Source organism: Centropristis striata, chromosome 13, assembly GCF_030273125.1.
Source record: "Centropristis striata isolate RG_2023a ecotype Rhode Island chromosome 13, C.striata_1.0, whole genome shotgun sequence".
NCBI classification, from domain to species: domain Eukaryota; kingdom Metazoa; phylum Chordata; class Actinopteri; order Perciformes; family Serranidae; genus Centropristis; species Centropristis striata.
This window is the reverse complement of record NC_081529.1, coordinates 34,603,539-34,628,612: the sequence shown is the minus strand read 5'-3', so window position 1 is coordinate 34,628,612 and position 25,074 is coordinate 34,603,539. Positions and strand designations below refer to the sequence as shown.

Genomic DNA, 25,074 nt, shown 5'->3' with positions numbered 1-25,074 from the left:
TGTAATATTTAATGGTAAAATCTTTAATTTATGCAGCATTTATAAAGTATTTTTTGCCAATTATATGGCAGAACAGAGTTTCTTTTGATGGAAAAACTTTTTTATTTTTTACGGTAAAATATGGAATAAAATGGCAATCTTAAATGTGAAATCAACAGTGCTAATATCTTTTTACCGTAATATTAGAAAAGTTGCACCGTATTTATTACGGTAAAGTTCTGGCAACCACAGCTGCTGGTTTTTTACCGTCAAAACAACTGTTTTTTTTACAATGTATAATTGAAGCGGTTTAAGCTGTTGCTCATAAAGTTGGAATAAAATAATTTTTACCTCTTTCCATGAAATGATTGTGACAATGTCATTTATTATTGACAGATAAAGTGTAGATCTTCTCAAATCTTTATTTATCAAATCTCTTCCAAACATATCACAATGAAAATTAAACCACAATTAACAGAGGATTGTGTCCGAAAACAAAATTATTCCAACTTTATGGGCAACAATTTTTCTTGAAAACCCCAACAGAATAAAAAACAACAACTACAGCCCTCATCCTGCATCTCTCCCGAACTCTGTCCGAAGCCCTGAACAAGCTCCTACTAGCACAAGACTCTGAACTTAATTCTGCTTAATATTAATTCTAATTGCTTTATAAAATGCAGTAAATTATCTGGTTTCAAGCTGCTGCTGGTAAGAATACTAATAATGTTGCTAATATTGTTATAATAAGACTGTGTTAACGTGAAGTAACTCAATTATAGCAGTAAAAAAATGTAAAACTCCAATCATTATCTCACTTTTCCATTTATTTTAAACACAACATACATTCAAACCACAAAAACAATAAAGAGCATGTATGTTATGCAGTAAACCTGCAATTTATTAACCTATTAACTAAAGTTATTCGTTAACTTTATTAATTTATTAAATGCAAAAATAGTTGTTTTTTTTCACACGGTGAAACTCAGTGTTTCTGCAGAGGTGCGATGCATGCACGCACATAGGTAAATCGCCTTCAAAATAAAAGATATCCAAGGTTGACAGAGTGAACAAAGCAATGAAATAGAATGTGCAAAGAACTTATGTGCAACTTGTTAGATTTTTAGATTTGATAGCTTTAGTTGAGCAACACATGTTGCTTGCTTTTGGCATGTTTTGCTCTAATTCATCTTGACTATAACCACTAAAACAATATAAAGAGCATGTATGTTCTGCAGTAAACCTGCAATTTATTAACTCTATGCAAAAAACAATACATGTTTTTCACAAGGTAACTGAGTGTTTCTGTGGACAGCTATTGCTGTAGCGACCAGTGCTCGGTGCAGTTGCCCCGTGGCCCTAATAAAACACATAAATAATGACAAGCCTTTCAGATATGGTGAGAAAATCAGGCAGCAGAAAATCAGGCAGCAGTGCACAACGAAGCCCCAGGTCCAATAAACATGATGCTACTCGTTGATTATTTTTTTAATGTTGATTTATCTATAAGCCCCTTTTATTGCTTTTAGGATCGGACTTGGTAATAATATTATTATTGCCTGGATTCATAATAGTCAGATGTCTGTAACTATAAACATAAAACACCTTGATGAAAGGATAAAAGGAGTCTCCTCCATAGCCACAGAACTCCATTAAACATTAGCTAAAGGTTAGCCTCAGCAGCTCCTCTGACTGTTTCACAGTAAATGTCCTGGACAATAAACCTTTGGACAGTTTGCTCCTCTATGTACTGCACTGCACTGAAAAAAATATTTCACTTCATTTTTTCCCCTGATCTTCACCCTCCTCCATGCAAATGTGTCTTTCTTTTATTCTGCCTCATGCCCTAGCAACCAGACAGGGACAGAGTGGCAGTTGATTGGGTGTGGCTCACTAAATAAAGAGTTGTTGTGTCTGGAATCAGGACACGCTTCCAAACACAACCTTGTCTGTTTGTGGTTTGCAGCTGCCTCACATAGTAAGGAGGCAGATCTGTGATTCTCCCTTCAGATCTGGTCTCCTTCGGTCAGACTTTCCTCCTAAAGTGGACACTTTGCTCTGAAATGTCTGTAGCCGTATATGATGGGCAGCAAAGACTGTCTTTGGTCCAAATCACTCAAAAAAAAAAGTAAAAACTCCAATCATTATCTCACTTTTCCATTTATTTTAAACACAACATGCATTCAAACCACAAAAACAATAAAGAGCATGTATGTTATGCAGTAAACCTGCAATTTATTAACCTATTAACTAAAGTTATTTGTTAACTTTATTAATTTATTAAATGCAAAAATTGTTGGTTTTCTTCACAAGTGTTTCTGCAGAGGTGCGATGCGTGCACGCACATACGTAAATCGCCTTCAAAATAAAAGACATCCAAGGTTGACAGAGTCAACAAAGCAGTGAAATACATAAATTGTTGAAAGTGCAAAGAACTTATGTGCAACTTGTTAGATTTTTAGATTTGATAGCTTTAGTTGTGCAACACATGTTGCTTGCTTTTGGCATGTTTTGCTCTAATTCATCTTGACTTTATGACTTGACGATCGTTTTTTTAACAGATTTTTTAACAGACGTAATAGCCCAAGATTTCAGAGGGTTAATACACTATAATTCACAATTATGTTCTGGTTCTCCATTGGGACTTGAGCACCACCTTTAAGGAGACTTGTTGACTCTGACTCTGGCTACACTCGCTCTTATTGTAGCCTTGTTGCTTGTAATGTAACTGTACCATGACACAAACACAAACACTGTCTCCTCTGCTGTGTTACAAGACAAGACACAGGCCTTGGCATCTGTGTTGGAGCAGACAAAGGCTTTCTGTTTCCATTATCTGTGTCCTCATTATTAAGATCCCCCCTGTATTAACCACCCGCTAATGAGACTCCAATTAATGCTTGAATTGCTTATTAAAGGCCAGACACGAGGGGAAGAAGGAATCAATGAGGCAGTGAAAGGTACGACTGGTCAAACAGCAAATCCAGAGACAGAAAATGAATACATAAAATAAATAATTGGTAAAAAAAAAAAAAAAAAACTTGAAAGAAGAGGGAAGGGGGATGGGCAGTATCAAAATGACCAAAAAAAGACACAAAATAAAAAAAAATAAAAATAAAAGACACAAAATTACAAAAAAGACACAAAATTACAAAAAAGACACAAAATGACTGAAAAAACACGAAATTACTTTAAAGACACAAAATTTAAAAAAAAAACAACACAAAATTACAAAAAAAATACACAAAATTACCAAAAAGACACAAAATTATTTAAAAAAGACACAAAATTACAAAAAAAATACACAGAATTACCAAAAAAAGACACAAAATTATTTTTTAAAAAGAAACAAAATGACAGGAAAAAAACTAAATTACTTAAAAAAGACACAAAATTACAAAAAAAGACAAAATTACAAAAAAAAGACACAAAATGACCAAAAAAATACACAGAATTACCAAAAAAGATACAAAATTATTTTAAAAAAGACACAAAAAACACTAAATTACTTTTAAAAAACACAGATTGACCAAAGAAAATACACAAAATTACCAAAATAGACACATTTTTTCTTTACAAAAAAGACACAAAATGACCAAAAAAACACACTAAGTTATTTAAAAAAGACACAAAATTATTAAAAAAAGACACAAAATTACCAAAAAAAGTAATTAAAGTGACCTTCCACACACGACGCGGTAAAGTGCCATTCATATAAAACTCACATTAAAGGGCAGACACGAGGGGAAGGAGGGAATAAATGAGGCAGTGAAAGGTACGACTGGTCAAACAGCAAATGTAGAGACAGAAAATGAATACATAAAATAAAAAGTTGGTAAAAAAAAAAAAGTTGAAAGAAGAGGGAAGGGGGGATGGATGAGATGGTGCACAATGAAGGGGAAGAAGCAACAAAAGGATGGAGGAAGTGTGGGGATTGAGACAGCAAACAGAAGGACAAGGGAAGAAAGGGGGAGAGAGGGAGAAGAGAAAGAAGTGGCGGAGAGCTGTCAGTGGGCCATGGAGGGAGTGTGTCGCCTGCTGACATTGTTTCCATGCTGCTCACTTCAAAGGGCTGGGATTATGAAGAGAGCGAGGGGCTTCAGACAATGGGAGGGGAAGAAAATAACATCAAAGTTAGCCGCGCATTTGAATTGGGATAATCCCAAAACAGTTGTTCTGAATGCATGCTGCACCGGATCAGATGTCCCTTCTTCTTTTTTCTTTTTTTTTTCTTCCCTCGCCAGCCCCGTTCTGCCGTTTCTAGCCTGAATTTAGCTCCCTCTGCGGCTCTACTGTACTTGTGACTTTTTAAATGTGGGTGTTAACTGCAGAGAACTTTGTATCTCGTAAAGACCTTTTTTTAGAACAACGCTAGAACAGTTAAGTATGATCATTATCTGGGGTTTTCTGTTAGAGTGACGTTTAGGTGGAGGGCTATTTATGGCAGGGGACTCAAAGTCAAATTACCTGGCCACTGGAGGAAGTATCAAAATGACCAAAAAAAGACACAAAATTACTTGAAAAACAAAGACACAAAATTACAAAAAAGACAACATTACTAAAAAAAAGACACAAAATGACCAAAAAAAGACACAAAATTACAGAAAAAAATAAATGAAATTACTTAAAAAAGACATAAAATTACAAAAATTACAACATTACTAAAAAAAAAGACACAAAATGACCAAAAAAGACACAAAATGACTGAAAAAACACAAAAATTACTTTAAAAAGACACAAAATGACCAAAAAAATACAAAGAATTACCAAAAAAAGACACAAAATTATTTTAAAAAAGACACAATATTACCAAACAAAGACACAAAATGACCAAAAAAAAGACACAAAATGAATCTATCCATCCATCCATCCATCTACATGCATAGACTGTATAAAGGAAGTGGACAGAGCTACTGTGGCATTTGTTCGGTTTGTGGATGACTGTCTGTTAATCGTCATTTTTTGTTGTTGTTGTTTAGCCAGAAGTGACTATATTTGGGCGTGAGGGTGGAGCTAAGTTATAATTGAACACTAGGTATGGAGCTTCCTTAACGAGGTGCAAGAATGAACATCCGACTCCTGTGGTTAACCAAAATGTTGCAGTTAACTTCCATGAACTGAGAACACAGTGTGAAAGGGAAACATGTCTAAGATAATAAAACAACACTTAACCTGGACCACGCAGTGGCAGCAATGTGTCAATCAGTCATTTGCAATATAAAAATGAAACATTTAGCAAAAAGTCTTGTAATATCCTCCAATAACACTTCAGGGTTGACATTGCCCTATAAAGGGTTAACCTTACTTCCTGCCTTGTTTCCTGTGAATGATCTCTCATATGGAGTTGTAGTCGGTTATATTTAGGTTACCAATTATCTCATAACAGTGGGCAAGGCAGGAGTGGGCAGTTTTAATGCTCTGGAAGCAGGCCAGTGTCAAAGGACTGTGGAAGGTGAAAGCAAGATGAAAGCGTTGTATTTGCTTTCATCTGTCCAGTCTATTCATATCAGGTAAGGGGAATGGGAACCAATATAGAGGAAGCCAGTGTAGAACATTGGGACGCAGCCAACGCTTGGGTGAGAGGATTATTCACTTCCTGATGTCATCTGGTTCCCTGCATGTGGTATCTTGGTCAAGTGTCTCCATTTGTGGATGTGGTTTTGAGGTGAATGTGAAGTTTAAACCTCTGAAGTCCAGGAGATTTTGGTTCAAATGTGTCAACTTCCTCTGCATTCATTTCTGTCTCTGTTTAGCATCTTTCAGTCTGTCCTGACATCACATGCATGGCTCCTTTTTCTCCACACAAACTTGGCTATCAGTCAGATTTTTCATTTTATTTTAATTAAAGTATAAAGCTGCCGAAAATACAAACAAAAGACACAGGTGTCTATGGAAATGTACCTTTTTTTAACCATTTGTACACACAAAAACAGTTTTAACCTCAAAATGTGTGTGTGTGTGTGTATGTTTGTGTTTGAAGCATGTGTATCTGGAGGAGTGTGCGCGCTTACGCGCATGTGTGTGTGCGCGTTTATCTGTAACTATAATCACTTCAAATTCAAAGGCAATCAAAGCAATCAACATAATTAACTTCTACCAACTGTCAATGTTCCGGAACAGTGACAGCAGCCAGAGGTGGACAGACTGGAATTTCTGGCCTCGAACAGAAAGCATTTTTAGAGCGATCTAAAAAAACTGTTACACCTCCCTTTTTCAGAAATCTTCCTGCGTTTTTAATATGGGAGCCAATGAGGCTGTTGGTGCGTGTTGGTGGATCATCTGTGCGTCCTACGCCCAAACTATAACTCTGACAGCTTTACCAGAGGATTGTGAGGGAGAAGACTAATTTTCCTACGTTTCTATGTATAAATTATTTCTGTAGAGTGGAATTTGCGGCCTGGAGCTCAGTTTTAAAATTTATTTTTTGACAATTTCTTCTCTCCCTCTACACTCTGGCGATGATGTCACACACTGTGACACGAACATTCCGTGCAATACACACCCATTATAATCCCAGAATTTCTCCAAAAATGATCATGGTCATTTAACAGGGATTGATTAAAAACTATATGACCTATCGAAACGTGGATTAATACACCGATACACAAGACTTGTGTCTACTGTTTAAAGTTTAAATGGAGTCTCTAGGTGAAATTATGCCGGAGAAGTAGACGTTTAAAAATCTCCAATTATTGTTCTTTTTCACCCATTTTTTTTCGGCCGTCCCATTCACTTCAATGCAAAATTTTGGGCAGTTTTTTGCGACATACATCGCAAAAATTCATATTCAGTAGAGAAAAGTAATAGCACACCGATCCCGATCAAACCGCACGTTTTGATATATGATTTGTCTAGTAGCGGGACGAAACTGCGAAGAGGAAGAAGGAAAAATCCACAGTATAACAGTAGTGCTCGGTGCTTTGCCCCGTGGCCCTAATAAAGTTATAACTGTACATAAAACATGTGTATTTTCAATAAATAGATGGACTAAAGAGGGTTAATAGTGAGGTTATTGGGCTTACTTTAGTACATGATGTGGGCTTGTGTGGCCGTGTGCACAGGCCGTGTTTCTGCAAGAGTGTGTGTGTATGAGTGTGTGTGAAATGTGCAGCTGCCAAATCTGACAGAACTCAAGCCCACATTAGCCTGCCAAGAGAAAGGTACAAAGACACACACACACACACACACACACACACACACAGGCCTTGTCTCTCCTCTCTCTCTTTCCAACTCTGTATCTTCGAACTCTTTCTGTCTCAAACTCTCTGTCTGCCTCCACACACACACACACACACACACACACACACACACACACACACAAGCACACATGCTCACCTCGCCCTGCCAAAAGGGAGAGGTGGCTGGTGAATAAACAATGGCACTCCGCCCATAGTGTCACCCGCCTGGGCTTTGATCAGCACCGCTGTTCCCGCTCCCCACAGCAGTGCTTCCTGTCTTTCTGCCTGCAGAATGCTGCCATGCCCGCACACACACACACACACACACACACACACACACACCCATAACCTAGTGTTCATGTCTCATTCTTATACATGCACCTATAGTCTTTATCTGTATCTTTCTGTCCCTCAAACATAGCTTTGAGTTAGTGCCCTGGTCTCTACATCTTTCAATAGTGTTGCATTCTCACATAACACACACCCACATATGCACAGTGTTTTCACACACACACACACACACACACACACACACACACACACACATAGGAATGCAGACACTTTGATCCAGCAGTAACTTGTAGTGCGAGTCAAAGGGAAGGTCCTGTTGTAGTGTCCTGTGGGTGAAGTGACAGCAGACACATTACATAATGCAACAGTGACCATTGTCTCACTCTGTTTGAGGCTGACAGTGAATATATATGAGCTGCACAGTTCTCTGTACACTTGACTTGACAGTGTGGGCTGTGCATTTCTTTGTCGGGTTTAGATGGAGTCCACGTGATCAAGGTGCTTTTGCTTTTATGCATGTATACTAGTAACAAGGGACAAGGCTCCTGTGAACACACACAAACACATACACATTCTTGTACTTCTATCTTTGTGAGGACCCTCATTGGAACAGTGAATTCCCTAGCAACGTTATAATAGTTTAGTTTATTTTTTTTGATTTTTATTAGTTTTAGTTTTAATTGGGTTGTGAATTTTTATTTTCAAATCCAGTTAGTTTTAATTAGTTTTTAGAGTGAGTTTGCTAGTTTTAGTTTAGTTTTTATTAGTTTTAGTTTTCTTGTAATGGGGTATTTGTTGCCCAACTAAATGCCCAACCATAACCCTAACACCTGGTTACCTTTACATAAACCTTATTGTAACCTTTAACCCTTAAACAAAGTCTGAAGTCTCAAAAAAGCCTTCAAAGCAGTGAGGACCAGCCAAAATGTCCTCACTTTGCAAAAATGTCCTCACTCTGTTGGTTAAAAACGTGTCCCGGTCCTCACTATGTAGGACGTACAAGAACACACACACACATTCTTTTACTTCTATCTTTGTGAGGACCCTCATTGGAACAGTGAATTCCCTAGCAACGTTATAATAGTTTGGGATTTTTATTAGTTTTAGTTTTAATTGGGTTGTGAATTTTTCTTTTCAAATTCAGTTAGTTTTAATGAGTTGTTTAGGGTGAGTTTGCTAGTTTTACTTAAGCTTTTATTAGTTTTCGTGTTAGTTTTAGGTTTTTGTAATGGGGTATTTGTTGGGTGGGAGATTAAAAGAGGTCACAGTAAATTTTGCCTTTATTTCCTTTTCCTTATCCATCTTCATTATGTATGAAAAAAGTTGAGAAAGACGAAAACGAAGGACATTTTCTCTATAATTTTAGTTAGTTTTGTAACCACACAATACAGTTTCAGTTAATTATTCTATTCAATTCTAGTTTTCGTTATTTCGTTTTCTTAAACTATAATAACCTTGTTCCCTAACCCTAACACATGGTTACCTTTACATAAACCTGATTGTAACCTTTAACCCTTAAACAAAGTCTGAAATCTCAAAAAAGCCTTTAAAGAAGTGAGGACCGGCTGAAATGTCCTCATTTTGCAAAAATGTCCTCACTCTGTTGGTTAAAAACGTGTTCTGGTCCTCACTATGTAGGACGTACAAGAACACACACACACACACACACAGACACATTGAAGGGGGCTAGTTGTAGCAGCTGCAGTTTGTCTGTAGTTGTGTAGTTATATATGCATTAGTTTCTGAGGGGGTTGAAAGGATGACTTTGCCTGTGGGAAGGAATGGCAGCAGTGGATCAAGAACAGGTGTGCTGGGAACCCAAAGAGCTGCTTCAATCGTTGTGTGTCTGCGATTGTCTTCTCTGTTGGCGTGTGTGTCCACGTCCTTCAACACGTGTCCATGTTCTTCATGTCAACCTTGAACCGCGCATTTGTTTACTGAAGTTAAAGCCATCTGTTATTCCATCACTTTCTTCTCTCTATGTGTGTGGGCATGAATACTACTTATGCAATTTTTACTTATAGTGTGTTTCCAGTGTTAACATGAAATCAAATTACTTTTTTAAGATATTTTTGGCCATTTTTAAGGCTTTATTGACAGTGGATAGAGGGTGAAAGTGGAAGACAGAGGGGAAGACATGTGGGAAAGGGCTCCGAGTCGGATTCGAACCCGGGCCGCCCGCTCTCCAGGACAAAGCCTCACGGCCTGATGGATTAATACACCGATACACAAGACTTGTGTCTACTGTTTAAAGTTTAAATGGAGTCTCGAGGTGAAATTATGCACATTAGAGGGTAGGAACCAGGCGGCAACCTCCAGGTCTGAGGAGGGAGGCAAACAAGGAAGTGCCTTCTACCGAAGATTCCAGCAGGGGGCGCTGACGGCTGCTGCAGAAGCATTTCTGTCCATTCATTTCAATACAAAATAAGAAAACTTGTCACTTGATTTATGACCTCAGAAATGTTTTTCAGGACACTATGGTCTCAATCACTAGTAAAAAATCTTCTTCAAGACAATCTGATGTTAATAGTGTAAATAATGGCCCCATTTAGAAGAAAATAGAAGATAAAGAATCATATGATTTGGGGCGGGGCTACCTTTGATTGACAGGTCACTAACAAGGCGAGCCGTCATCAGGAGAGAAGCAGAGCAATGCGTATCCATGGCAACGTGTCAATAAAGTTAAATATAAAGTTATATAGATAGTTCTATAGAAAAAGGACGTTTAGCAGTTTTGGTCTCATAACTGCTGGTTTGGTTTGGAGGACTTGTTGATTGTTTAGCAACTTTTGTTGCTGAAAGAAGTTGATCATTTTTAGCCTTGTTAGGTATAACCCACATAGCCAGTGTACTTGCTCAGTTATTACCAAATTTATAGCTATTTTGTAGAAGCTTGGGTTCAGTCCAGAAAGGGCTTATGTGGCCATTGTTCTTCTAATCCAAAAAGGAATGAGGAAACTGTTGTCAGTCAGGCTGCACTAACACTTGTAGTTCAGGCCTGTTTTGTCCTTTATATTAGCATCAGTGTCTCATCTTGGATCCTTATATCTATTATGTGAAGGCCAGGTTCCTCTCTCTCTCTCTCTCTCTCTCTCTCTCTCTGACTCTATTTATCTTTGTGAGCACCCATCTGCCTTCATGTCCATGTATATGTTAGTGTGTGTGTACAAGACTACATGTGTGCTTGGTGTTGGCTGATTGATGACTTTTCCGGCTGTGGGCAGATTCCCGGCAGTGTTTGATCCACATATCAGAGGAGGTGGAAGTAGAGAGAGATAACATTCCAGGATGCAACTCTGGAACGTGGGAAGTGGAACAGCTCATAGAGAACATACTCGCTTCTCGGACAACAAACGGAAATTACTCATTAAACCACATGCCTAATGCGAAGTACAAAGAAACCGTGACCGCCTAATGTCTTGTGCTTTCCCATTTGAAGATTCCCAAGTATAGATGAATGTGGGCTGTAGGCAGGCTGCCATTACTGCAGTGGCACCTCACTTATAAACTCCTCTATAGCAGTGATTCCCAACAGGGGGGGCCCGACCCCCCCAGGGGGGCGCCAAAGATCCACGGGGGGTCGCGAAGCCCTCTTGATTTTAAGGGATGTAATTAATCTAATGTGTTAAATATAGATGAGTCAGCATTTAATTCATTAGTGGGACAAAAAAACTAAATAAGGGCTACATTAAACGTTTATTCATTCATTTAAATTGAAAAATCACTATAGAAAAGTTTAAACGTGTAACATCCCTCCTGCAGTATACACAGGTAACCTCACCTAACGTTAACCTCACCTAGTGGTAATCTCACCTAGCGGTAACCTCACCTAGTGGTAACCTCACGTATTGGTAACCTCACCTAGCAGTAACCTCACGTATTGGTAACCTCACCTAGTGGTATCCTCACCTAGCGGTAACCTCACGTATTGGTAACCTCACCTAGCAGTAACCTCATCTAGCGGTAACCTCATCTAGTGGTAACCTCACCTAGCGGTAACCTCACCTAGCGGTAACCTCACCTAGTGGTAACCTCACCTAGCGGTAACCTCACCTAGTGGTAACCTCACCTAGCGGTAACCTCACCTAGTGGTAACCTCACCTAGCAGTAACCTCAGCTAGTGGTAACCTCACCTAGTGGTAACCTCACCTAGTGGTAACCTCACCTAGCAGTAACCTCAGCTAGCGGTAACCTCAGCTAGTAGTAACCTCAGCTAGTGGTAACCTCACCTAGCAGTAACCTCACCTAGCGGTAACCTCAGCTAGCGGTAACCTCAGCTAGTGGAATCCTCACCTAGCGGTAACCACACCTAGCAGTAACCTCACCTAACATCAGAAACACAGAGCTAATGGAAAAATGGCGAAGCGTCAGGGAGACGAAAATGCTGAATATCTCAAAAAGAAAAAGAGAGGGTACCATGAAAGTCACATTGAGTTCAGCTACATAGAAGCAATGGACAATGGGGGGGTCGCCAAAGTTTACAATGGTAGAAATGTGGGTCCCTCAAGAAAAAGGTTGGGAACCACTGATTTAAATCATAAATAAGCATAATACTTCTGATGGGTTTAAGCAATGACTCAACACAGTGAGTGTAAATTCCCTCAGCTAGCCGTACATATATAGAGACATATTGTTGCCTGCTGATATTTGTTACCTGTGTGACTGATTTTCCAGTGTGATACATTCAACCCTAAAATAAAACTGGGATCTGTTACATTCTTAAAACTTTGAGGAGTTTTTAGGCTGCAATTGTATTTACAGGTTTTGCTAAACTTTACATCCATTAAATGATATATATACTATTTGATAAACAGAATATATGTATGTGAGCCCAAATACACACACACACACAGGGCTTATGGTGCATATTTCAGAGTTGTTTCCTATTCTCTTTCTACTGTAGTTCACAGCCGCTGAAAGAGACTGAACGAGACGGAAAGATAGAGAACAGTGTTTTCCCCCTGTGGGCATAGCTCGGTTGCAACATGTCTTCATTACCGCGGCAATTGTCTTACTATTTTCATCAGTACTAGGAAAGGCACCTCGGTAACTGTGCCGACATGTGTGCATATTGCAATAGACGAGCTAACTGTTCTGTTTGCTGTTCAGGAGAGTTCGCTGCTGCACCGCCATCACCGTATCTTACACATTTCTGTTAGAAAACAGCCAAATTGTGACAGTAACATACTGTTTTCCATTAAAAAAGGTATTATACTGTAGAAAACAATGCTTTCTGGGCATTGAAATACTTGCAAATTACAAATTTCAACCCTAGAGAATATTGGAGGATATTACATACTGCCAGAATGTGTAAAAAAAAAAAAAAAAGAAAGAAATACAGACCTGGGGGAGGGGGATAATATTTTGAGGGAAAAGTTTACAAGGTTAAAGTGGCAAATCTACTAGAAAAAATGTGCAGATTTATGAGATTTAAAGTGGTGAATCTGCGAGAAAAAAGTTGCTTTTTTTCTCGGAAATGTGCTACTTTTTTCGCGCAGATTTGCCACTTTAAATCTCTTAAATCTGCAACTTTTTTTCTTGTAGATTTGCCACTTTAATCTCGTAAATTTGCAACTTTTTTTCTCGAAATATTACTATTATTTTAACTCATACTTGACCCTAATATGCCTTCATAGTCAAGTTCTCCTGGTACAAGTCACTGAGGAATAACTGTTTATACGAGTGTTTCTTGCAGATTTTTTTCTAAATGTTTCATTTTTACATTGGAGGTCAATAAAGTTAATATTATTATATTATTATCATATTGATTGGTCAGATATCATGGTGTCACTGTCTGTGACGTAGCCTGATCTTTGCTGATTAGCTGGAAGAAAAATACATTTTGATATCCACTGAAGTTACCAAATATAGTTCTTCGCCCGTTAAAGGGATAATTCATAGTGCTCTATTTACAAAAAATGACTGCATTGTATACCGATCATTATTTTTGAGATATTAAGTCATTTTGAGATACTAAGTCCTTATTTTTGACATACTTAGTCATTATTTTGAGATACTAAGTCATTTCTTTGATATACCAAGTCATTACTTTGAAATTTTAAGTCATTATTCTGATATATTAAGTCATATTTTTGACACACTTAGTTGTTTTTTGACATATTAAGCCATTATTTTGAGATAATAAGTCATTATTTTGAGATACTCAGTCACTACTTTGATATTTTAAGTTATTATTTTGAGATATTAAGTTATTATTTTGAGATATTAAGTCATTTTGAGATACTAAGTCCTTATTTTTGATATACTTAGTCATTATTTTGAGATATTAAGTCATTTTTACATATTAAGCCATTATTTTTTAGATATTAGGTCATTAATTTTGAGATACTAAGTCATTATTTTGAGATACTTAGACAGCGCTTAATTCATAGTAATTGACTTTCAGACAGTAATATACAATTACTATTTACAACACATGACTGCATTGTGTACTGCAACAATATTGCAACTAGCTTCAGCACTATATTGTGTTTAAATCTACTGTAAAAAATCAATGAAATGCAGGATTTTACTGTAATTCAGTATGTGGTTTTATCACAGTAACATCCTGTTCTAGCTGACAATTACAAGACAATCTTTTCCAGTGCAGCTTCAGTTTGAAAACCAACTGTGGGTAAAGTGCTGTAAAGCACCGCAGCAGTGAGAGAAGTCAATTCATACCAATATCAGTGATGTGTTTCAGAGGGGCTGTCCTGGTCCACTCGCTAAAACACATCTTTTTATTCCCACACACACACACACACACACACACACACACACAGACAGATAGCAAAGCAAAAGCAAAAGTTTTACTTCTCTAACACCTCAGGAGGGAGACCTCTCTCCTCCTCCTCCTCCTCCTCCTCCTCCTCCTACAGCTTCTCTCTTACACTCACTTCTTTACCTTTCCCACAATCCTTTGATAAAAGTGCAGATAAAAGAGCGTCTGTGCTCATCTCTCTGGCCATCCACCTCTCCTTGAGGTTAGCACCTCCTTTATTATTTACTATCAGATCAGTAGACGTACACACACACACCGCCTTGTTCTTCTAAAGCTGCTGTGCATGTGTGGGCGCAGTCCACATACTGTGTCTTTGCTTATGTATGTGTGTGTGCTTCATGCCCCTTGTGTATGTATCTGTTCTTACCCTTTTGCTTGTCTGTGTGAGTGTGTATATATGTGTGTGTGTGTGTGTCCTTGGCTGCAGGCGGTGCAGTGTGAGGTTTTCTCTGCTGTCTGAAGTCGTCCAGCCTCAGTGTCATTAGAGGATCTCTTTAATCCAGACTTTGGGAGAAACTTCTGACAGCACGCTGCAAATAGAAGGCCCCGCCGCACATGAAGAGCAGCTCGGCTCCTAACAAAACACCAAGTTTAAAGAGGCCCCTGGCCTTTTTTTTTCCTCCTCCCACTATATTCCCTCCCTTCTTTCTTCTTTTGCTTTTTTTCCCCTGCCCTCTGTTGCTTTTACTTCACCCTAGGGAAACATGCTTGCCTTATCTGCGCAGGAGGACCACCCAGGAAAGATGACTCAGGCAGCGTTTGTGCGTTTTTTTTGCAGCCTGTGTGTGTCTGTTTGTGTGCATTCGACACTGGAATTGCACACTCATTTGACTGAGTGGTGCACTCGCATTTTTAGAACTTTTGCTGTTAATATTAATGCATGCCTACACCTGCACGGATCGCTCTGAGCGCTGTGTTTGTTGGTGCTTGCGTGCGCATGTGCCTCGCTAATCCTTTGAGCCAGAGTTTGGAATGAAAGGCAGAGAGAGGCACGCTGCTGATGGAGAGGGGAGAGAGGCCTGCAGAACCTGATAATGCAATAAATTCCCGATAATGTAATAACACCGATAATGTAATAAAGGTTATAATAGAGGTTTTTGTGGAAAAAAAACAACTAAAAACGTAATTTTTTTATGTTAAAGTTGAGCAAAAGTGTTCCTAAGAATTTTTTTGTCTTCAAGTTTGGTTATTGCAAGATTAGTCTAAGTGGCATGTTAAAAGTCCTAAAAGTCTTAAATCTAACTTGGGGCTGGGCAATATGGCCAGAATCCTAAAATACTGATAACATAACAATATGTAACACAATGTTGCAGGTTTTCTGGTAATTCAATTAATTAGTGCAGCATCTATCTATCTATCTATCTATCTGTAGGAAGTATGTATTCGTACATTACATGCCTCACTACAACGTCTGCAACTCCATAAAGCACTAACTTGAGTCCATTGAAAATGTAATAAAACCTGATAATGTAATAACTTCCCGATAATGTAATAACCCCGATAATGTAATAAAGGTTATAATAGAGGTTTTTGTGGGGAAAAAACAACTAAAAACGTAATTTTTTTATGTTAAAGTTGAGCAAAAGTGTTCCTAAGACTCCGTAATTGATGTAAGTTTGTGTGTTTTTTTGTCTTCAAGTTTGGTTATTGCAAGATTAGTCTAAGTGGGATGTTAAAAGTCCTAAAAGTCTTAAATCTAACTTGGGGCTGGGCAATATGGCCAGAATCTTCTCTCCAAATATAGGTAATAAATACTGATAACATAACAATATGTAACACAATGTTGCATGTTTTCTGGTAATTCAATTAATTAGTGCAGCGCCCGTAGGAAGTATGTATTCATATATTACATGCCACACTACAACGTCTGCAACTCCATAAAAAAATAACTTGATTCCATTGAAAATGTAATAAAACCTGATAATGTAATAACTTCCCAATAATGTAATAAAGTGCATTTCCCAATAATGTAATACACTTTTTACTGTTTAAAGTTTAAATGGAGTCTCTAGGTGAAATTATGCCGGAGAATTAGACGTTTAAAAATCTCCAATTATTGTTCTTTTTCGCTCTTTTTTTTTTTTTAAATTCATATTCCGTAGAGAAAAGTAATAGCACACCGATCCCGAGGCCCTAATAATCTTCCTCAGTATCTCGCTGTTCCTCATCCTCACCCTTCTGAGCTTTTCTCCCTGATATCCTCCTCCTGTCTTATCTTCTCAGGCTTTTAGCTTTTGCATTTTGTTTACTTTTTTCTCCTTCGTGCACCTTTCTCTTTCATTCTCCTCCACCCCCCCTCCATCCCTCCCTAAGGAAATCTGATTTCCCCCTCTCTCTTCCTGGCCCGTTCACAATGATCCCAGTCTGTGTTGCTGATAAAGACCATATCACCCCCAGCATCTGGAGACACTTTACAGGGTCCTCTACACATGGTCATTCACGCTCTTTCACACACTAAATACTATAGAGACAAACCACATCTTGTGTTTAAATTGATTGTTTACGTGTGTGTGTGGAACATGTGTGTGTGTATACAGTACAAACTGGGTTAATGATAAAGAGGCAGTGGACCAAAGCTGCAGCACCTGCAGAGGTTTTTGTGGAATTGTACGTCCAAGTCCTCTCTCTTCTTTACTGGGGCTCATTTTCAATTCTATAGGAACTAGTGCAGAGCCTGTAGGAAGAAGTGAATAAAGCTAAATCTCTGCTTAGCATGCTAACCGCGAATAATATACTTTTCTTTTCATAAGGTACCACACCATCCAGCACATTGAACATTGAACATTGATAGGCTGTTTACACAGAGCAGAGAGGAGAGGACAGGACAGGCTGGAAAATCACAATACTTCAATATGTACAATATGTGAGGAAAACTGTTTTGATAATTTTGTGTCATTTTTTGACACTTTGTGTCTTTTTTTGGTCATTTTGTGTCATTTTTTGCCATTGTGTGTCACTTTTTTTGTCATTTTTAATTTTTTTATGGTCGTTTTGTGTCATTTTTTGGTCCTTTTTACAACATTCGTGTTTATCAGACTAGTGCAGTGCCCATAGGAAGTATGTATTCGTCTGCAACTCCATAAAAAATGTAATTTTCATAGGTACCACACCATCCAGCACATACCAATTGAACATTGATATTCGCTGGAAACTATTAGAATATTATTGTTAAATGGAACCTTGTAGCCACTTTAAAACTCCTAAAGATAGGTAGGCTAAATAGACTTCAGATGAGATGAGTCAGGGTGTAAAGCCAGAGTGAATTGTTACTGACCAGGTGTAGGCCTATCACACAATGGGGCGGAGCTCCACTAAAAGGGGCGGAGCTCCCCTAAAAGGGGCGGGGCTCCCCTAAAAGGCGTCCGATCAGAAACAGTGCAATGCCGCAACTCGTCCTACATAAATAATGATATTTAGAAAAATGAATTAAAAAATCTTCAAAATCGAGGATGCACACCTTCGTGCCATGACTAATTGTCATGATATGAAGATATGAAGGGCGGCTGTGGCTCAGTTGGTAGAGCGGGTTACCCACCGATCGGAGTGTTGGTGGTACGATCCCCGACCGTGGCAGCCTACATGTCGAAGTATCCTTGAGCAAGATACTGAACCCAAAATTGCTCCCGATGCTGCTTTCATCAGTGTGTGAATGAATTCCCAATGGTGGCAGGTGGCACCGTTTAGGGCAGCCTCTGCCACCAGTATGAATGTGTGTGTGAATGGGTGAAAAAGCGCATAGTGTGTGGTGTAAAGCGCTCTGAGTGGTCGCAAAGCCACTAGAAAAGCGCTATTTAAGTGCAGGTCCATTCACCATTTACCATATGACCTAGACAGACATCCACACACACAAACACTTCTTGCTTTTATAGATAGATTTATGAAACTGATCAAAATCTGAGACTATTTTAATTTGATCAAATGTTCTTAGTTTGGCACATTCCCCAAAAAGGATGGCATTAAATACACTTTAGAGAAGAATTAAAAAATGTCAGTCCATAGTGTTATAATTGCACAGCCTTCAGTGCTGAAAAATAAATAAATAAACTGAAAATTGAAACAAATCGTGACCTTAAAATCAAAAGTCTGAACAAAATCATTACTATCCACTGGATTAAAGTCTAAGTCAAACACTCTTATTCAGACTGCATCAGGAGGTCATGCAGGTGTTTGGAGGCATCAAACTTCCCCATTTATTCAATTCGTTTCACTTTCTGTTTCTTGAATTAACATTAGTGGCTAGCAGAGTGAGTGTGCTATCTGCTGCTGTGAGCCTCACTACAGTATAATAAGACCATTATGTCTGACAGCAATGAAGTCTAAATATTTCCGACGGGCCTTTCTGACTCACAGAGCGCTTCTATTCATCAGCAGAATCATCCCATACGATTCTATTAATGAAGTGACAAGTGTTGAACTTCTACCCTCACAGTTGTTTTGAGCACATCAGATAGAAGAAACCACATGAAAGAGAGCAGCGCGTCACCAGTGAGACCATTAAGTCAGCTTCACTTCCCAGAAGGCCGTCCAGAGACGCTGTGTCACACTGAGGGGAAGCAGGGGGGGGGGGGCTGTGCTGCCTTTAAAGGAAACATCTAAGTGAGGTTAGAGTCACAAGTGTTGGAGGAAGGACGGGTCTGAATCTACCTACTAGATCAGGGGTCTCAAACCCGCGGCCCTCGGGCCAATTGCGGCCCTCGTGACGATATTTTGTGGCCCCCACCTTGATATGAATGTTTATTGCTCCAGCTGGAGCTTTGTTTCACTTGTTTCTATGACGACGTTAACAAAAAGAAAGGCAGCTGTTACCGGACCGTTTATTATCTGACGTGTTGTTGTTACCACAAGAAGTGGAAATGTTATGGAATTTTGTGTCTTTTTTTGTAAATGTGTGTCTTTTTTAAGAGTAATTTTTTTATCTTTTTTTTTGTAATTATTTGTTTCTTATTTTAAAAGTCATTTTGTGTCTTTTTTTTGGTAAGTTTGTGTATTTTGGGTCATTTTGTGTCTTTTTTTTTTGTAATTTTTTATCTTTTTTAAAAGTAAGTTGGTGTATTTTGGGTCATTTTGTGTCTTTTTTTTTAGTTATTTTGTATCTTTTTTAAAAGTAAGTTGGTGTATTTTTCTAATTTTGCGTCTTTTTTAGTAATTTGGTGTATTTTTGTGTCATTTTGTGTCTCTTTTTTTGGTCGTTTTTAAGTAATTTAGTTTTTTCTGTCATTTTGTGTCTTTTTTTAAAGTCATTTTGTGTCTTTTTTTGGTAAGTTTGTGTCGTTTTCTAATTTTGTGTCTTTTTTTTCGTAATTTTGTGTATTTTTGGGTAATTTTGTGTCTTTTTTAAGTAATTTAGTGTCTTTTCAGTCATTTTGTGGGTTTTTTGTGATTTTGTTTTAGTAATTTTGTGGGGGGGGTTTTGGGTCATTTTTAAGTAATTTCGTTTTTCTGTAATTTTGTATCTTTTTTTTAGTAATTTTGTGTCTTTTTTTGGTCATTTTGATACTGCCTCCAGCGGCCCCCAGGTAATTTGACTTTGAGACTCCTGTTTTAAAGGAAAGATCTAAGTGTCTAAGCGTCACAAGTGTTGGAGGAAGGATGAGTCTGTGTCTACCTACTAGATATTCTACTGACACGCAGCAATAAATACACTTCTCAATCATTCATATTGCCCAATGTGAGATCACACTCAGTATCATTCGACCTTCGTTTGACGTGGAAAAAAAAAACAAAAAAAAGGCAGAAACCTCACATTCACGTGTCTCGGCCACTGGAGAAACGTATATAAATGGTGTCAACTCCACTACAAATGCTTTTTTTCGAGTGTCGTCGAGCCTTTTGATTCACCAATAAACAAAAAGAAATGATGAAACTGAAGGCAAGGGGTTGCTGTGGATGGAGATGTGGGCTGTGATGGGTTCGTGACTGGCTCAGAAATAGCCTGATTAATAGGATCAACGTGCTGGAAAACCGGCTGCCTTTCATGCTGCACAGCTACAGAACTGACCTCAACATGCTCCAGAATCATAATAGCCTCTTAATGCTTGTTGATCTAGGAATCACTCTGCTAAATGAACCACTGCAGAGGAACCAGCCACATTATGGAAATGAAAATCTTTCTTCAATTCTAGTTTTCGTTAACTATAATAACCTTGGTATTTGGTCATTTTAAAGCAGGGGTCTCAAACTCGCGGCCCGCAGGCCAATTGTGGCCCTCGTGACGATATTCTGTGGCCCCCACCTTGATATGAAAGTTTAATGTGAGTTTTATATGAATGGCACTTTTGTGTGTTGTGTGTGGAAGGTCCCGTTAATTATATTTTTGGTCATTTTGTGTCTTTTTTTGGTCATTTTGTGTCTTTTTTAAACAATTGTGTGTCTTTTTTAGTAATTTTGTGTCTTTTTAAAATATTTTTGTCTCTTTTTTTTGTAATTTTGTCTCCTTTTTTTCTTTTTGTGTCTTTTTGTGTCATTTTTTGTCTGTTTTGGGTCATTTTGTGTCTTTTTTTTAATTCTTTTGTGTCATTTTTGGTAATTCTGTCTTTTTTTTGGTAATTTTGTTTATTTTTTAAGGTATTTTTTTTTTTTCCTGTCATTTTGTGTCTTTTTGGTAATTCTGTGTATTTTTTGGTCATTTTGTGTCTTTTTTGTCATTTTATGTCTTTTGTTGTATCTTTTTTTAGTTATTTTGTGTCTTTTTTTTGGCCATTGTGTGTCTTTTAGTCATTTTGTGTCTTGTTTTGTGGGGGGGCGTCATTTTGATTCTGCCTCCAGCAGCCCCCAGGTAATTTAAGTCTGAGACTCCTGTTTTAAAGGCAACATATTATGCTCATTTTCAGGTTCATACTTATTTTTCATTTTAGGTTTATACTCAGATTTCATGTTTACATGCTTTAATGTTCAAATGTGTGAGAAATTGTGAGATCGACTGCGTTAAACAATCTGACAGCAAAGCTTTAACTTCCTCTCTACTCAGTAGTTCTCAGAGAGTCGCTACCCAGAAGTTCATCCAGACCCTGAAGCCTCACAGTCTGAGTGTGATTTATGTCAGTGTGGTGGGTTGTAGATCAGGCCGGTCATGGCTATCACCTGGACTGTGTTTCCCTTCAGCTCTGAGAATTGACAAGGCAACACCTGGCCCGCTCACTCAGCTCCACTAGAGAGACACCACGGATAATACTGATGCTAGCCAGTAGCCACATACACTTGTTGGTGTGTGTGTGTGTGTGTGTGTGTGTGCGCTCTCTGCTTTTCATGCAGACTAATCAAAGACGAAGTGTCCACATGTGCACTGGGAACATCTGGTTCTGCGTCGCATGCAGGAACTGCGCCTTTCTTTCCACTGCTATCACTTACAGGCAGAGAGGGAAAAAAGTCCTACACACACACATACACACACACAGTGCATTTTCTTTTTTTGCCCAAATCTTAGAAAGCAAAATTTTTTAGATTCTTGGTAACACTTTATATGAGGGAACACATCTTCAACATTAATTAGTTGCTTATTAACATGCAAATAAGTGACATATTGGCTCTTAATTAGTCATTATTAAGTAGTTATTAATGCCTTATTCTGCATGGCCTTATTATACAACCAGTAAGACATTAACTAAGAGTTTTCCCTCAATAGCCTCAGAATTATTGATTATTAGTAGTAAGTAAGGAAGTTGTTGGTAAACTAACATTGGTGCAAGTGACCCAAGTAGTTAGCTTAGCAAGCTACTTAGCTAAAAAATGGATATGGGTCATTTTTCACCCATGTTGTGCATTGTGTATTAGAGTAGTGACACAAAAAATGATTTTATTAAAAAATGAATAAAGGAAAACATAAAATTAGAATGTATGATGATCAAAAACAAACTAATTGAGGAAAACCTGGAATACTGAATGATGAAAGTAATTTATTGCAAAGCTATAGAACATAAAAACTCATACATATCGGGTCACTTTAGACCATGTTGTGCATCAAAGGGTTAAAATCGTAACTCATATACAACAACTTCCTTACTTACTACTAATAATCAATAATTCTGAGGTTACTGAGGGAAAAACTCTTAGTTAATGTCTTACTGGTTGTATAATAAGGTCATGCAGAATAAGGCGTTAATAACTACATAATACTGACTAATTAAGAGCCAATATGTTACTTATTTTCATGATAATAAGCAACTAATTAATGTTGAATATGTGTTCCCTAATATAAAGTGTTACCAAATTCTTTATTGGCACCCTATGGGGAAATGTGATCAACTCAGGTATTTAGAGTACTTTTTCTTATTAACGCCAAATAAATAGTGATCCTTAAAGGAATAGAACTTTACAGAAGCTGAAGAAGTTTTCTAATTCCCTCAGTGAGCGAGTCTCTCTTTCTGTCTGCCCTTGTCTAGAAATGAGTTTGGGCTTAATGAGGCCAGCTTGGCAGTAATTACTGTCATGACTTTATTATTAGCCTTTTAACACCAAAGACTAATCACAGGCTGCATCTCTTCTCTCTGTCCTGTCTACCTTTCTCTAGTCTCTCATCGCCTCTGACGCTCTTCATCACTCTTGTTTTCTCAGCCTCTCGTTCACATTTGTCTCTTTGCAGCTCAAATGTAACATTAGATTAATGCAGGGGTTCCCAAAGTGTGGTGCGTGGACCCCTGGGGGCCCATAAACTGTCTCTAGGGGGTGCACGAGATGAAAAATGTAATGGCGGTCTGATAATTACACAATTACATTTTTTTGCCCACACACACAATAAAGACTGAAAATAAACATTTCCTTTGTAAAATGTTAAATCAAAAACTGTAATATTAATTAATTAATAAATGCAGGCTATTCAATTTTATGTCATTTTTTGTTCATTTTTGCATCTATTTTGGTTGTTTGGTAATTTTTACATGTATTTTTGGTTAATTTGTGTCTATTTTGATACTTTTGTGTCATTTTTGCATCTATTTTTGGTTGTTTTGTGTCTTTTTCAGTAATTTTTACATGTATTTTTGGTCAATTTCAAAATGCATTTCATCTTAAAATGAAGTGTAGAAGAAGTTATCTTCTTCCATTTTTCCAACCTGTGTTATGATGACGGGTTGTTTTAGCTCCACACTCATTTAAACTATCTGCAATTTTTGTTCAACGCGGCTCAAAATATTATAACATTTCCCCAACTTATCTGTTTTCTGCCTCTTTGCTCTTAAAAGTGGAAGCTTGTCCATAACTTTGTTGCATTATATTGAAACTGTGTTTCAGATCAATTCAAATGCGAGAGCTCATTGTTTTGATCGTGATTATTTTATTATATGTGTTTTGGTCATTTGAGCATGATTAAACATGCTGCCTTTAATATGGCTATAAAAAAAGCTAATTGCATCAACCCGATAGGGACATAGAAGAGGGTGCACTGCTAAATAAGTTTGGGAACTGCTGGATTAACGTATATCACTTTGCTTCACATTACAACACAAAGATCTGGACTCTGACTGTCTCTTCTTTTTCCTGCAGGCTCTGCAGGAGAAGGTGGAAAGTCTGCAGAAGCAGCTGCACGGCTCAGAGAAGAAGCTGCTTAGCAAAGAGCTGGAGACTGAAGAGAAGGTAACACACTCACTCTTTTTTAATCTCCATCTCTCACTATCTGTTCTTTATGCTCGTCAGGCGTTCACCAGAGAGGCTGGCTGACTCATTTGACACTATTACCATTGCATCACCCTGGGTGCCTGGATTTTTTTTTTTTCCACCTGCTATCCTCTAGCCTGGCTAACACTATAAGACTATATCACTAATGAGATCTAGTCTGGAAACCAGCCGTTCATTTCTCCGTAGAGGAGGCGTGGTTTACGATCCTCCAGAGCCGTTTATTGGGCGCTACGAATGTCTATCATAAGCGTCTGTAGGTAGCTCTTAGCCAATCAGATCAGTTATACCAGATGACGTATGTAGAGCGACAGAAATTGATGTTTACATAGCCAGACTAGCCCATCTCTACTTTGAGACTAAAATGCTCAATTCTGCTTCTGCAACATTTTTCTGCAGCATGTTCTGACTCTGGCTGCTCTGTAGTTTCAGCTCACAGTCTACCGGGTGTGTGTGTGTGTGTGTGTGTGTGTGTGTGTGTGTGTGTGTGTGTGTCTGTGAGAGAGTGTTGCTTGCTGCTTTGCTTCCCCAGTTCTCGTTTTCTGCAAGATTATTTACAGTGTCATCCACAGTGTCTGCCGTTGACTTTACAAACTCAAAACTATTTTGTACAAACTTTTTTTTTCTAGGATTTAGCAATCCTGTGAATCACTAAACTAAACTAACTATCTTGAACACTACTGTACCTGCAATGTTTGTTGCCTTATGTAGGGAAAGTGGGGGGGGGCGAATCGGGTTCACTATGAATCTGGGGGGACATACCCCCCCCCCCACTATTCCATCTTAATCATTGCATATTTTAATGAATTATTGTAAAGGAAAATAAGGATTCTGTTTTATTTAAGGCGTCATATTTTGACAGTCTTGTTGTAAATTCTGTGGTGGATTCTGCTAACACACCCATGTGCTCTTATTTGGAAAGCTACATGTGTCTGCTGTTATTTTGAAGGCAGGTCCAACACGTTCTTACCGTCTACACGCCTTATGGTGTGTTTAATTTACACTGAAAGTTGGAACTTGAAGCTCGGAACGTCAAAAATTCTGACATTCGCGTAGACCTTGAACGCACCATTAGCCATAGCACACAAACGCTGGACTCTCTATGTGCTGCAATGTGAATAAGTCTAACTAATGGAGATTAATCCTCTGTTTTGCGATGTTTGTTGCCTTATGTAGGGAAAGTGGGGGGTACGAATTGGGATCACTATGAATCTGGGGGACACACCCCCCCCCCCTCCC

General features: G+C 38.2%; 1 protein-coding gene across 1 annotated transcript in view; it reads left to right on the top strand.

Annotated features, from left to right (window-relative positions):
• Nucleotides 1-25,074, top strand: part of cep112 (centrosomal protein 112) — a 219,298-nt gene that overhangs the window by 167,483 nt on the left and 26,741 nt on the right. The window contains exon 24 of the mRNA XM_059347126.1: nucleotides 23,707-23,796. Coding sequence (XP_059203109.1) covers nucleotides 23,707-23,796 — 90 coding nt within the window. The remainder of the gene's footprint in view (nucleotides 1-23,706; nucleotides 23,797-25,074) is intronic.